The 13,867-nt window shown below is 42.0% G+C and overlaps 1 protein-coding gene across 2 annotated transcripts in view; it reads left to right on the top strand.

Annotated features, from left to right (window-relative positions):
• LOC124595513 (2-hydroxyacyl-CoA lyase 1) overlaps positions 1-13,867 on the top strand; it is a 125,185-nt gene that overhangs the window by 36,028 nt on the left and 75,290 nt on the right. For both annotated transcript variants that reach the window (XM_047134277.1, XM_047134278.1), the window contains exon 2: positions 11,254-11,480. In XM_047134277.1, coding sequence (XP_046990233.1) covers positions 11,254-11,480 — 227 coding nt within the window. The remainder of the gene's footprint in view (positions 1-11,253; positions 11,481-13,867) is intronic.

The following is a 13,867-nucleotide window of genomic DNA, read 5'->3' as shown; positions in this document are numbered from 1 at the left end:
GTTTCTGCTCAACAAGTTCAAAATCTTCTGTTGCCTTCCTATCTCCATTGCTTCTTACATAGTGCACTTAAACAACATAACTCGGTCATTCCTGCCCCTTTCCTAACATTGATTTTTCCTTTAAAGTAGATAACTGTGTCCTTTTCTTCCTTTTGCACTCTTCTAACATGTTTGCCTTCTTCTGTTCCTTTGTGTCGTGCAGTCATAAAGGCTACAACTGAGGGCCTTCAGCTCCAAAAGTCCATATTGATGATGTTTCATTGAATGTTTTGCATGCTGACATTTGTTGATGGCCCAGCATTGAAATCTGCAGCAATTTGCGGAAGGGTTGCACTTCTGTCATGTTGAACAATTGTCTTCAGTCGTCGTTGGTCCTGTTCTTGCAGGCTATTTTTCTGGCCGCAGTGATATTGAAGATTTGATGTTTTACCAGATTCCTGATATTTACGGTATACTCGTGAAATGGTCATAAAGGAAAATCCCCAATTCATCATTACCTCAGAGATGCTGTGTCCCATAGCTTGTGTGCCAACTATAACACCACATTCAAACTAACTTACATCTTGATGACCTTCAGTAACCAACCTAACGGCTGTACCAGACACTTGTCGTCTTATATAGGTGTTTCCAATTGGGTGCTGTATTCTGGCTGTTTACGTATCTCTGTATTTGAATATGCATGCCTATACCAGTTTCTTTGGTACTTCAGTGTATAATCAAATGACACAGGAATATACTTATATGTACATAACAGATTTGGCTCCAGATTAGTACTGTGTTAAAAAATTAGTGTGTGCTACTATTTAGAGATAGGGCAATAGCATTTACATTACTGTACTCACTGATTGACAAATGTCAAGATATAATACCAGTATTATAAGTTGCCTCCATTATACTAAATTGTCACTATTTGCATTTTACTGAAGTTGTCTAAACACGGTCGTCATTGCCAGAGCAATCGCAGCATTATGTAATGTGGCTCATGCGTCACTACCTGCAGATCGTTTGGAGAAACACAGTAATGTAGTTGTTTGTTTTGCTCATACATGCCACTCTCATAGGTGATGTAGAATACAGTAGTAGACTTACTCTTCAACAAAGGTTCTCTGTAGTGCACTCTGTAGTAGTTAAGTGGGATTGCAGTAACTTGAACTCATCATCCACTCTGTGCACACACTGACCTCACACAACAATCTGAAATACTTTCACTATTCATATAAAATTTTACACAGTTTCAATTTAAATAATCCACACCTTATCATCGAGGATCACAAGTCCTGGAAAGCACATCACCATGTAACACACCTGGGAAAATGTAGTGTATGTTTTCTACACAAGTACTCCATAAACACAAGAACAGGAGCTGGATAAGCCCCGTGGATAGTCTACTGGTGGAGGCCGGGGTTCCCCCGCTGCGGATTCGCCGCCATCGTCTGCTCGCCGACTATGCTGTCCATGTACATTGCTCGCCAGGCCATCCCAATCGTCGCCTGCTTTTCCCTGCCTTGGTCCACCACCTGCCCGAACGGCGACCTCGGTCTGGGCTTTCCGTAGCTGTCCGTGTCCAGTCCCTGCTGTCAGAACTGGGGTCATTCCCTCTTCTGCCTCCCTTCCGGGTCCATACACCTACGCCTCCCTGGTGTTTGTCCCGGCCGTCCGTCCATCTGGATTTGGCACAGGGACCTAAGGACTCGGTTCCGCCTGTGGCCCTCCGTCGCCGTTTTCTTGCGCTCCTCGACTCATTTCCGGGCTGTGAGCCTGTCTACACTGATGGTTCCCTGGTTGATGGTCGCACTGCCTACGCTTTTGCTCACGCTGCCCATGTTGAGCAACGCTCCTTGCCGGCTGGCTGCAGTATTTTTACTGCAGAGCTGGTGGCCATCTTGCGAGCTCTTGAGCATATGCGTTCCTGCTCAGATGCGTCCGTCGTCATCTGCAGTGACTCCCTGAGCAGCTTCCAGGCCATCGACCGCTGCTATCCCTCTTCTCCTCTGGTGTCCTCTATTCGGGAGTCTGTTTCCACCATTACCCACTCTGGTCGTTCGGTGGTTTTTGTTTGGACGCCAGGTCACGTTGGCATCCCAGGGAACGAACGTGTTGACAGGCTGGCCAAAGGGGCGATAGACGCCCCAGCTTTGGAGATCGGCCTTACGGCTCGCGACCAGCAGCTGGTGTTGCGCCGTAAGGTACTTGGGATGTGGGCTGCTGAGTGGCGTGGCGTGACAGCCCCGAATAACCTACGGGCTGTCAAGGGGACGACCGATGTGTGGCGTTCCTCCCTGCGAGCTTCTCGCAGGGACTCGGTAGTCCTGTGTCGGTTGCGCATCGGCCATACCTACCTGACGCACGGCCATCTGTTACGTCAGGAGGATCCCCCCTTGTGTCAGTGTGGGTCCCGGCTGACGGTCGGCCACATTTTGCTGGAGTGTCCTCGACTGCGCACACTCCGGCAATCTTTTAATCTCCCGGGCACTTTGGCTTTGGTTTTATCCGACGATGCCTCCATGGCTGACAATGTTTTACATTTTATCCGTAGTAGTCGTTTTTATGGTTTGATTTAGGGAGGTCCTGCGCCGTTCCCTTTCTGTGTCTTTTGTCCTTGTGTCTGTTGCTGTTCTGGTGTGCCGTCAGATGGTTGACTCTTTCCCTTTTTTTCTCATGGTCAGTCAACCAGTCTCCGGCCATCCTCCTTTCTTCTGTTTCTTTCTGTCTGGTGTTCCTCTGTCCTGTTCTTGTCTGTAGTGTTTGTTGCTGCATTTGTGTTCTTTTAGCGCCTGGGGGGACGTCTCCTCCCCCTTTGGTTTTTACATGCTCCGTCGATTTTGGGCTCGCCTGATTTTGGAATGGGGGACTGATGACCTTCGCTGTTTAGTCCCCCTTAAACATCCAACAACCACCACCACCACCAGGAGCTGGATATTTAATGACCACGTGCCTAAACTCAACCTACCTGGTTTTCCGTGGCAGTTGCTCTTCTGCTTCTTGCACTGCCTGTTTCAATGAGTCCTGCAATAATTATTATCTAACAGTGTGTGGAGCCCCTCACACAAACAATGCCAACTTAATCTAGCAGAATTCAGTATGTTATGTTAAACACACACACAGTGTTGAGCTGTACTGTTCATAATTAACATTATTCCACAATTGACATATCAGTATTTGCATTCCAAGTTATGACTTACTAAAGTTATTGTTGAAACAATATCATCCAATTCAAGAATGCACAACACAGAACACATATGAAACTTACTGTTTGAAAGCGGCTTTATAAATCGATGAAAACCACCGTCCTTCCAGTTGTTGTTGTTGTTGTTGTTGTGGTCTTCAGTCCTGAGACTGGTTTGATGCAGCTCTCCATGCTACTCTATCCTCTGCAAGCTTCTTCATCTCCCAGTACCTACTGCAACCTACATCCTTCTGAATCTGCTTAGTGTATTCATCTCTTGGTCTCCCTCTACGATTTTTACCCTCCACGCTGCCCTCCAATACTAAATTGGTGATCCCTTGAAGCCTCAGAACATGTCCTACCAACTGATCCCTTCTTCTGGTCAAGTTGTGCCACAAACTTCTCTTCTCCCCAATCCTATTCAATACTTCCTCATTAGTTATGTGATCTACCCATCTAATCTTCAGCATTCTTCTGTAGCACCACATTTCGAAAGCTTCTATTCTCTTCTTGTCCAAACTATTTATCGTCCATGTTTCACTTCCATAAATGGCTACGCTCCATACAAATACTTTCAGAAATGACTTCCTGACACTTAAATCTATACTCGATGTTAACAAATTTCTCTTCTTCAGAAACGCTTTCCTTGCCATTGCCAGTCTACATTTTATATCCTCTCTACTTCGACCATCATCAGTTATTTTGCTCCCCAAATAGCAAAACTCCTTTACTACTTTAAGTGTCTCATTTCCTAATCTAATTCCCTCAGCATCACCCGACTTAATTCTACCACATTCCATTATCCTCGTTTTGCTTTTGTTGATGTTCATCTTATATACTCCTCTCAAGACACTGTCCATTCCATTCAACTGCTCTTCCAAGTCCTTTGCTGTCTCTGACAGAATTACAATGTCATCGGCGAACCTCAAAGTTTTATTTCTTCTCCATGGATTTTAATACCTACTCCGAATTTTTCTTTTGTTTCCTTTACTGCTTGCTCAATATACAGATTGAATAACGTTGGGGAGAGGCTACAACCCTGTCTTACTCCCTTCCCAACCACTGCTTCCCTTTCATGTTCCTCGACTGCCATCTGGTTTCTGTACAAATTGTAAATAGCCTTTTGCTCCCTGTATTTTACCCCTGCCACCTTTAGAATTTGAAAGAGAGTATTCCAGTCAACATTGTCAAAAGCTAAGTCTACAAATGCTAGAAACGTAGGTTTGCCTTTCCTTAATCTTTCTTCTAAGATAAGTCGTAGGGTCAGTATTGCCTCACGTGTTCCAACATTACTACGGAATCCAAACTGATCTTCCCTGAGGTCGGCTTCTACCAGTTTTTCCATTCGTCTGTAAAGAATTCGTGTTAGTATTTTGCAGCTGTGACTTATTAAACTGATAGTTTGGTAATTTTCACATCTGTCAACACCTGCTTTCTTTGGTATTGGAATTATTATATTCTTCTTGAAGTCTGAGGGTATTTCGCCTGTTTCATACATCTTGCTCACCAGATGGTAGAGTTTTGTCAGGACTGGCTCTCCCAATGCCGTCATTAGTTCCAATGGAATGTTGTCTACTCCGCGGGCCTTGTTTCGACTCAGGTCTTCCAGTGCTCTGTCAAACTCTTCACGCAGTATCGTATCTCCCATTTCATCTACGTCCTCTTCCATTTCCATAATATTGTCTTCAAGTACATCCGCCTTGTGTAGACCCTCTATATACTCCTTCCACCTTTCTACTTTCCCTTCTTTGCTTAGAACTGGGTTTCCATCTGAGCTCTTGATGTTCATACAAGTGGTTCTCTTATCTCCAAAGGTCTCTAATTTTCCTGTAGGCAGTATCTATCTTACCCCTAGTGAGATAAGCCTCTACATCCTTACATTTGTCCTCTAGCCATCCCTGCTAAGCCATTTTGCACTTCCTGTCGATCTCATTTTTGAGATGTTTGTGTTCCTTTTTGCCCGCTTCATTTATTGCATTTTTATATTTTCTCCTTTCATCAATTAAATTCAATATTTCGTCTGTTACCCAAGGATTTCTACTAGCCCTTGTCTTTTTACTTAGCGCTAAATAATTACTTTGTGCGTTACATGAGCATGCATGTGATCAAATTGTGAGCTGGATGTGTATAAAAGTGGGTGTATGATATCCAAAACAAGAAAGTACCAACACTTGTGATAATCAGATAGTCAAATCATATGTGTTTCTTTCACTTGGAACTTGTAATTAGAATCAGTCCAGTCCACATTATTGTCCTGTAGCCGTCCTGATGCGGTTGATTATAGACTTCCCAAAATGACACATGGGCTTGAAAATTGTCACCTAACATTAATAATTAGCCATTTGGAAGTCAGAAACCGTGATGGGCGGCGCATGCGCCGTGTACTGAACGGTGGCCTATATAGGACGTCGAATTGCAATGTTGCGTCAGTTCTCAGCGGGACTCATCAGCAGAAGCAGCATTCCCTGAAGATGGCGAACAGTTGGATCGCCGAAATATCGAGTCAAGTTGATTTTAGGATCCGGCAGCAAACCCGAAAAGACTTTCAATAATTAGCCATGAACACTGATATGAAATGTACAACTTGTGTGGCAAACACTTTTAATTTCGTCACTGTAACTTGAGAAGTTTGGTCTGCAACCGTGGGACCAATGCTGCATGTTGCATGCCCCGTGGTAACTAAGCTACGGCTCCTCAAGTGCTCTGCAGTTGCTAGAGAGGCGGCTATAGATGGGTCAGCGATACAACACTGATGATATTGATATTCTCTGTGAAAGTGAGGGAGAATTACTGGACATGTTGAGATGAATGTAGTCTAATGAGCACAGAATATTGACTTTGGGTGAACCTAAGAAAGATGTAAGAACTGAGGAGTGGCAGAAATGAGATGAGCAATAAACTTAGCATTACAATAGGCTATTTTCCTATCTTAAAACTATGATTCAAATTGTTTTTATTCTAATTGATTATAACATTTAAATAGCATTTACAGTCAAAATTCTCACAAAATATGTTATTTTTATCCAATTAAAGATTAAAAATCACTGAATATCAAGATCTGGTCACATGATTGAAAATGCTGTGTTATTGGATGAAGCTCTGGCGACATCACAGACTAGGAGTAAGATGGAGTTATACGTTGGCCAAAGTTACGGGGTAGTTTTTCTGCAAACAGTTTAGCTATTTAGTGGCAGAAAATGCAATTGCAGTACAACTTTTAAGTAATAATAGAAAGGAATTTTGTGAATGCTGATAGTGGAAACCTTGTGAAAGTTGATGCGTTTATGCTCCATGCATTTATAGCACCAATATGTGCAATGATGGACATTCTTCCTCCTGCTCCCTGAAACATTGTTAAACTCTCTGAAAACTAAGGAATTGTAAAACTTTTGGGTATCGGTCTGTATATTATTACTAGATTGTCAGCCATCAGTCATGAGCTACGACTCAAAGCACAATAAAATTATTCTTGGCAGAACTTGGTGCTGATTTCGTCTGTAAAAGACACTTAGCAGAGATACTGTATCAAGCAGGCATTCGGTGGTGGAACGATTAGCACATCTGACTATAGGTAAAAAAGTCACTCGTTGAAAACCTGGAATATTTTGAAAATTATATACAGACACAAGCCTGTATGTGTGGATGGATATGTGCGTGAGTGCGAGTGTATACTTGTCCTTTTTTCCCCCTAAGGTAAGTCTTTCCGCTCCCGGGATTGGAATGACTCCTTACCCTCTCCCTTAAAACCCACTTCCTTTCGTCTTCCCCTCTCCTTCCCTCTTTCCTGATGAGGCAACAGTTTGTTGCGAAAGCTTGAATTTTGTGTGTATGTTTGTGTTTGTTTGTGTGTCTATCGACCTGCCAGCGCTTTCGTTCGGCAAGTCACCTCATCTTTGTGTGTGTGTGTGTGTGTGTGTGTGTGTGTGTGTGTGTGTGTGTGTATATATATAATGGAAGGAAACATTCCACGTGGGAAAAATTATGTCTGCTTGTGTCTGTATGTGTGGATGGATATGTGCGTGTGTGCTAGTGTATACCTGTCCTTTTTTCCCCCTAAGGTAAGTCTTTCCGCTCCCGGGATTGGAATGACTCCTTACCCTCTCCCTTAAAACCCACTTCCTTTCGTCTTCCCCTCTCCTTCCCTCTTTCCTGATGAGGCAACAGTTTGTTGCGAAAGCTTGAATTTTGTGTGTATGTTTATGTTTGTTTGTGTATCTATCGACCTGCCAGCGCTTTTGTTCGGTAAGTCACCTCATCTTTGTTTTTATATATATATATATATATATATATATATATATATATATATATATATATATATATATAATATGGTTATAATAGAGGGAAACATTCCACGTAGGAAATATATATCTAAAAACAAAGATAATGTGACTTACCAAATGAAAGTGCTGGCAGGTCGACAGACACACAAACAAACACAAACATACACACAAAATTCAAGCTTTCGCAACAAACTGTTGCCTCATCAGGAAAGAGGGAAGGAGAGGGAAAGACGAAAGGATGTGGGTTTTAAGGGAGAGGGTAAGGAGTCATTCCAATCCCGGGAGCGGAAAGACTTACCTTAGGGGGAAAAAAGGACGGGTATACACTCTCTCGCTCGCGCGCGCGCGCGCGCGCGCGCGCGCGCGCCCACACACACACACACACACACACACACACACACACACATATATCCATCCACACATATACAGGCACAAGCAGACACACACACACACACACACATATATATATATATATATATATATATATATATATATATATATATATATATATATATATATATAAAGCATTGCTAGTAATGAAGATGTCACCATACACTCACAGTACAAGGTGGTGTAGGGTGATAAGGTTCTGTATGGAGAGAGATATAAAGCATGTACAACATGCAAGTGACACAAGCGTAAGGGCTCTGATGTTCGTGAGTGTAAACTAATGTTAGCATCTGAAGCAGATTTGTCATCTTGATGTAAGATGATAAAACTGAAAAAGTTTAAACAATAAGGATCATAGCTTGGCAGTACGAAGGTAAAAACATTGTTCCTAAAAAAGTAAAAGTTGTGTGGTCATCTTAACTAGATAAAATCTTTTTGAATGCGGTGTGTGTTACCTATGATTGCAAATGTAAGCACATGTAAATGGCAAGGAAAACACAATAATATTCAGTTTCTGATTGGTTTGGTGAAGTTTTGTAATTGTGATTTGGTTTTCATATGAAAGGACTGTTGAGTCATTTTACAAATAAGTTAAAATGTTCTTTTGGGTTGGCAGTCAATAGACATCTTCTTTAAAATTCAACAGTGTACCACTTTAACAACTAAGCTAGTGAATAATTGAGGTATATTTGGGTGAAATGACAATTTTCACTAGGAGTTTAATTTTCTTGAATGACACTATCCTTGTTGCAACAGTGGGAGAATATATCTTGGAGGTAAGTTAATGTTAACTTCACAGTGCAACACATTTTTAATTAAGTTAGTGAGCTTGTTTTCTGCCGTGATGGCAATATGCTGGTACAGTGCAACCATATTTTGCGCTTCTCCTCATTGTCTGGAAACTCAATACCAACTTTTTGAAGTTTTTGTAGATGTAGCTGTACAGTACACTACTACATACCATTTGTAACCCATTTTCTGAAAAGTAACATCCAAAATAAGACACACTGTGAATTAGCATTATGATTGTAAAAGCAGCGAGCTAGCCAGTGACATCACAAGCAGAATGGAGAGTTTTAGCAGGCTTTCAAATTATTTGAATTTCATTTCCATTTTTATAAAAGAATACTGAAATTCAAGAGGAAAAAAAGCATGTTAGGAACATGAAATTACATAATTATTCATTTAAGACAGTTTTCAGAAAACAATCAAATACCCTATTGTGGACCATGTAGTGATGAAGTAAATGAATTCTGCTACCTTGGAAGTAAATTAAGCTTGCCGGGTGAAGCAAGGGGGATATAAGAAACAGACTAGCACAGGCAAAGAAGCCATTCACCACTAAAAAAATCTACTAGTATTAAACGTGGGCCTTAATTTGAGCAAGGAATTTATGAGAATATTTATATATATTTGAGGCACAGCATAGCAATGTATGATACTTCTCATGGACATTGAGAAAACCAGGAAAGAATGTGTTCAATGTGTTTGGGAAGTGGTATTACATCCAGAAGGATGCTAAAAATCATGTGGATAGATAAGATAAGAAGCGAGCAGGCCCTGCACAGAATCACCGACAACTTTGACAAGAAGGAGGGACGTGTCTTAAGATACAGGGGGAATAACTTCCATGGTACTAGAGAGATTAGTAGAGGGAATAATTGTGGGGGAAGACAGATATTGAGTTATGCCCAACAAACAATTGAGGTAAGTGCTGTTCTGAAATGTAGAGGGTGGCGATGATGAAAATAAATACTATGTCAGTTTGGAAATAATTTGTCATGGATAGAAAGTATTAATATGAAATGGTTTGGTGCTGATGTAGCTGTAGTTGCCAAAAGTGAACAGTTGTAGAGGTGGGTACTCAATGAAATGGAATATGTACTAGCTGGTGGCTGTAATATGAATTTTGTGACCTTGAATGCAGAACGGATAAAGAAGGGAAGATTCATTCATTCAGGTATCATGTTCTACCACCACTAATCCAATCAAAAAGGAAACCTTTCAGGAATATGGAATGAGTGAAGTTATGCATTAACATGCAGAAGCAACCAATTAACAGGCAGAAGCAACCACTGTTGGCTGTGTGTGCCAAATATATCAATTAAAAAAAAAAAAAATATGTCTAGCCGTAAGTTACTCAGACTGATTAATTGTGGTAATTATGTCTAGATTAATTGTAATAGCCTCTTTCCTGAAGCTTAACTTGCATATACATTCAACACATATGTTGCAGGCATTTTCTCCTCCTCCCTCTCAGTGTTCACCCTTTCCTCCCTCACATCTCTTTGCCCACCTCATCTTCCCAACTCTATATATTTGTCTCCTCCTTCCCTCTCTGTCTTTCCGTCTCCTTCTTTCTCTCTTTGGGTCTGTCACCTCTGACCTCTGTCCAGCCACATCCTCCTCCCCCCTCTGTCCATATACTCCTGCCCTCCCTCTATCCATATCCCCCTTCGCCTTTTCTCTGTCCACCTCATCCTCCACCCCCTCTCTCTATCCATCACCTCCCCCCTCTCACTATCCATCTCCTCCCCCCAACCTTGTGCTATGTCATGTAATGCATCCCTTGTAAAGGACAATGATACAGTAGTCTGATACAACTCCCACACAACTTGCATGTTGTACATGGCAGCCTACACGCTGTAGCTGGAAAACTGTATTTTGCCCCTGATGTGTAGGCTGCATTGCAAAGCAGGGCTCTAAGACAGGCTGATACTATTCCTACACAATCTGCCTGTCATACAGTGCAGCTTACATGCCAGAGGCTGAAAAAATCTCATTTTCTGCCCGTACCTCTGCTCCTGCTGAAGCTAGAACGTTATAAACCACACTGTGCACATACTTGTGAAATCCGCTGTTTCTGTACCAAATTTGGTTGAAATTGATGCAGGGATCCTGGACACACACACACACACACACACACACACCTACACACACACCTACACACACACACACACACACACACACACACACACACACACACACACACACACACACTCACACACCGCCAACTACCCATTCGAGAGAGAGGGAGGGGGGTGGGGTGGGGGGGACCCAAAAAACATACATACGAAATATAAATCGAGGAGATGGCGGTGTTGTGGCTGCTTGTCCAATAACTGAGTGATGGATCATTCATTATTCTGGGAAAAATAAGGATGCATATCTCTGAATGCTTTGTTTCTTTTGTACATGAAATATCATAATTATTTTCTGTTTCTTACTTTGTCACATCATCCATGAAAATGAAATATATTAATCATACCAGAAATTTCAGTCTGCACATTCATTTGCCATTCTCTAAGAAAATTTGTATATTTATTTTGACAATAGAAAGTTTCACCAGTTTTCTTAATGTGACCTCAATGTTGTCTTTATAACTGTGGGTCACCAGAGGACATAACTTTGTTGCAGGGAGTGCAATATGTTTTTGGAATCGTGGGCATCCCTGTTGTGGAGCTGAGCATGAGCCTACAGCAGGCAGGATTGCACTATGTTGGCATGAGAAATGAACAAGCAGCTTGCTATGCAGCTCAAGCTGTTGGCTTCCTCACTGGTCGACCAGGTGTTTGCCTTGTGGTCTCAGGGCCTGGCTTGCTTCACTGTACTGGTGGTATGGCAAATGCACAGATTAACTGCTGGTATGTTGTTAATGCATGTACAGAACACTTGGCAAGGAAATGATATAATGGTTATCATGGTAATAATTACTGTCATGTGTTGTTTATTTATTTAGAAAGTGAAAAAATAAATACATCAGTAAATGGTTCATTACTAGTTAGATAATTTATCTGTTGACAAGGATGTATGACAAACTGATAACATAAAGACAGTTGTTATGGCTTTTGGCACTTTTTTCTCACTATTACTGTTACCATTCTTTAGGTTGTTGCTGCTATTTTTGTTCTGAAAGATTTCTTTATGAATAATAGGACAGATATTTAAACAGACATCAGGGTCTGTGTGCTTGTGGATTTTTAATAATGGTATCATGGGATGGCATGACAATAACAACAGCAGAAAGGATCACCTTTCAAATTGAAGACAATGTGAGAAGGGGCAGACTGTCGACTAGAATGTAATCTGAGGCAGGTGGGAAGGTAGAGGGAGAGTGAAGGAGGAGATGATGATAAAAGATTTCATTGAATTAACCACCTTATTATGTCTTTGCAGTTAATGAATGATTTCATTTCTGATCAAGAGACTCATATGAGACTTGTCTTTGTTCCATTTGAAACCTTTGAAATGGATCAGAGATAGCTCTCATATTCTAATGAAAACAACAAAGACCTTGTTAAGTTTTGTTAGGTGTGTGCTTCTTCAGCATAGGCCTACATGTTTTATTGAGCACCAGTTAGGTACCAATAAATCACTGCAGGAAATAGATCCTGACTGTTCTTGAAGCAAACAGAAACAAAGACTTCTGCAGATGGACACCTCTTGACAACTAAACTATTCTGGAGATTTACTGGATAAGTTAAATGTCAGTGCAGGAGAACACTATACCTTTTTTAGGCTGAGAAGCTCTCTAATGCAAATCACTGTCTCAGTGCATGCACATGCCATTGGCACAACCACGGTAGAAATAACATGCAGTTGAATGGAGAATGGAGACCCTACCACTTAGGAAAATAGACATGTCCGTGTACAAGCCAAATGTTGATGGCTGGGAACAACAGAATACAGATCAATTGTCCAGCTGTAAAGCATCTCAAAGTCATCATAAATAAGTCCGAGTGCATGTAGTATCATGCGTCAATGAGCTGAGATAATTGGGGCTGAATGGTCTGCAGCAGTGCTTAAATCTGTCACTGTTGCTTACTCATGTGATTTGACACCAGCAGATGTACCACTTCACATCACACCGAGTGAACTCACCTGATGTATTCATAACTATATCAATTGATACATCAATACGTCATGCAGGATTGCAAGAAGTTCATAATTAATTTTTTTTAATTTTCTTGTGAAAGTTGAAGGGTGTGTGTAACTGTGGTTTCATGCATCAGCTTTTGGCATGATTAGGCATTATAATAACTTACAGAAAAGTCCTCCAGTTATGAGTTTTGCGTGTAAATGAAGCTCCCTTCTTGTCTTAGATTTGCAGCACCCCAGTAAATGTATCTGTTCTTTCAAATGATGGAAACTCTCCACATTGGAGTATCAACAATACAGATTTTAGGAAAGGGATAGATTGCTACTCACCACTAAGTTGACCCATTGAGTTGCAGACAAGCACAAGCACGCGCGCCCGCACACACTCACTCACATATGATTGCTACTACCGTCAACTCTGACCGGAATGTGACTCTTATGTGAATAGCCATCTGAAGTGGGCCAGGGAAGGGGGAAGGGTAGCAGAGTACAGATGGCGAGAGAGGAGTGTGTTGTCTGGCGGGATGTGCGGGGTCTAGATGGCGGCCTAAGGAGACTGCCAGGTGCAGTATGGAGGAGGTGCGGGGGGGAGACAGGGAGCAGAAATGGGGAGGAACACGGAAGGGGAAAGGCTGGGTGGGTGCATTGGCAGAGCATGGTGCACAATGGGGGCGAGGTGCCGAGAAAAGAGAGATGGTGATATGGCAGAGCGGGACAGAAATTGTTGAGTGGTGGATGTGGGAACAGTAGGTGCAGTATGTGTTGCGAGAATAACATCCATCTGTGCAATTCAGAAAAGCTGGTGGTGGAGGGGAGTATCCAGATGGCCCAAGTTGTGAAGCAGCTGTTCAAATCGAGCATGTTATATTCAGCTGCATGTTATACCATATGGCAGTCTACCCATCAGAGGCTGGGTCACTTGCAAGAGCAGCCATATCATATATGAACTCTGCCCGAACTGTTGCAAAGCTTTTTATATCTGTATGATTACCAACCAGCTGTCCACCAAGATGAACGGCCACTGCCAAACTCTGGCCAAGAACAAAGTGAAGTGCCCTACGGCACAACATGCAGGTGAACATAACATACTTGATTTCAACAGCCGCTTCACAATGTGGGACATTTGGATACTCCTCTCCACCACAAGCTTTTC

Source organism: Schistocerca americana, chromosome 2 (genome assembly GCF_021461395.2).
Source record: "Schistocerca americana isolate TAMUIC-IGC-003095 chromosome 2, iqSchAmer2.1, whole genome shotgun sequence".
NCBI lineage: Eukaryota > Metazoa > Arthropoda > Insecta > Orthoptera > Acrididae > Schistocerca > Schistocerca americana.
The sequence above is the reverse complement of the archived record's forward strand: the minus strand, read 5'-3'. Positions and strand labels throughout refer to the sequence as shown.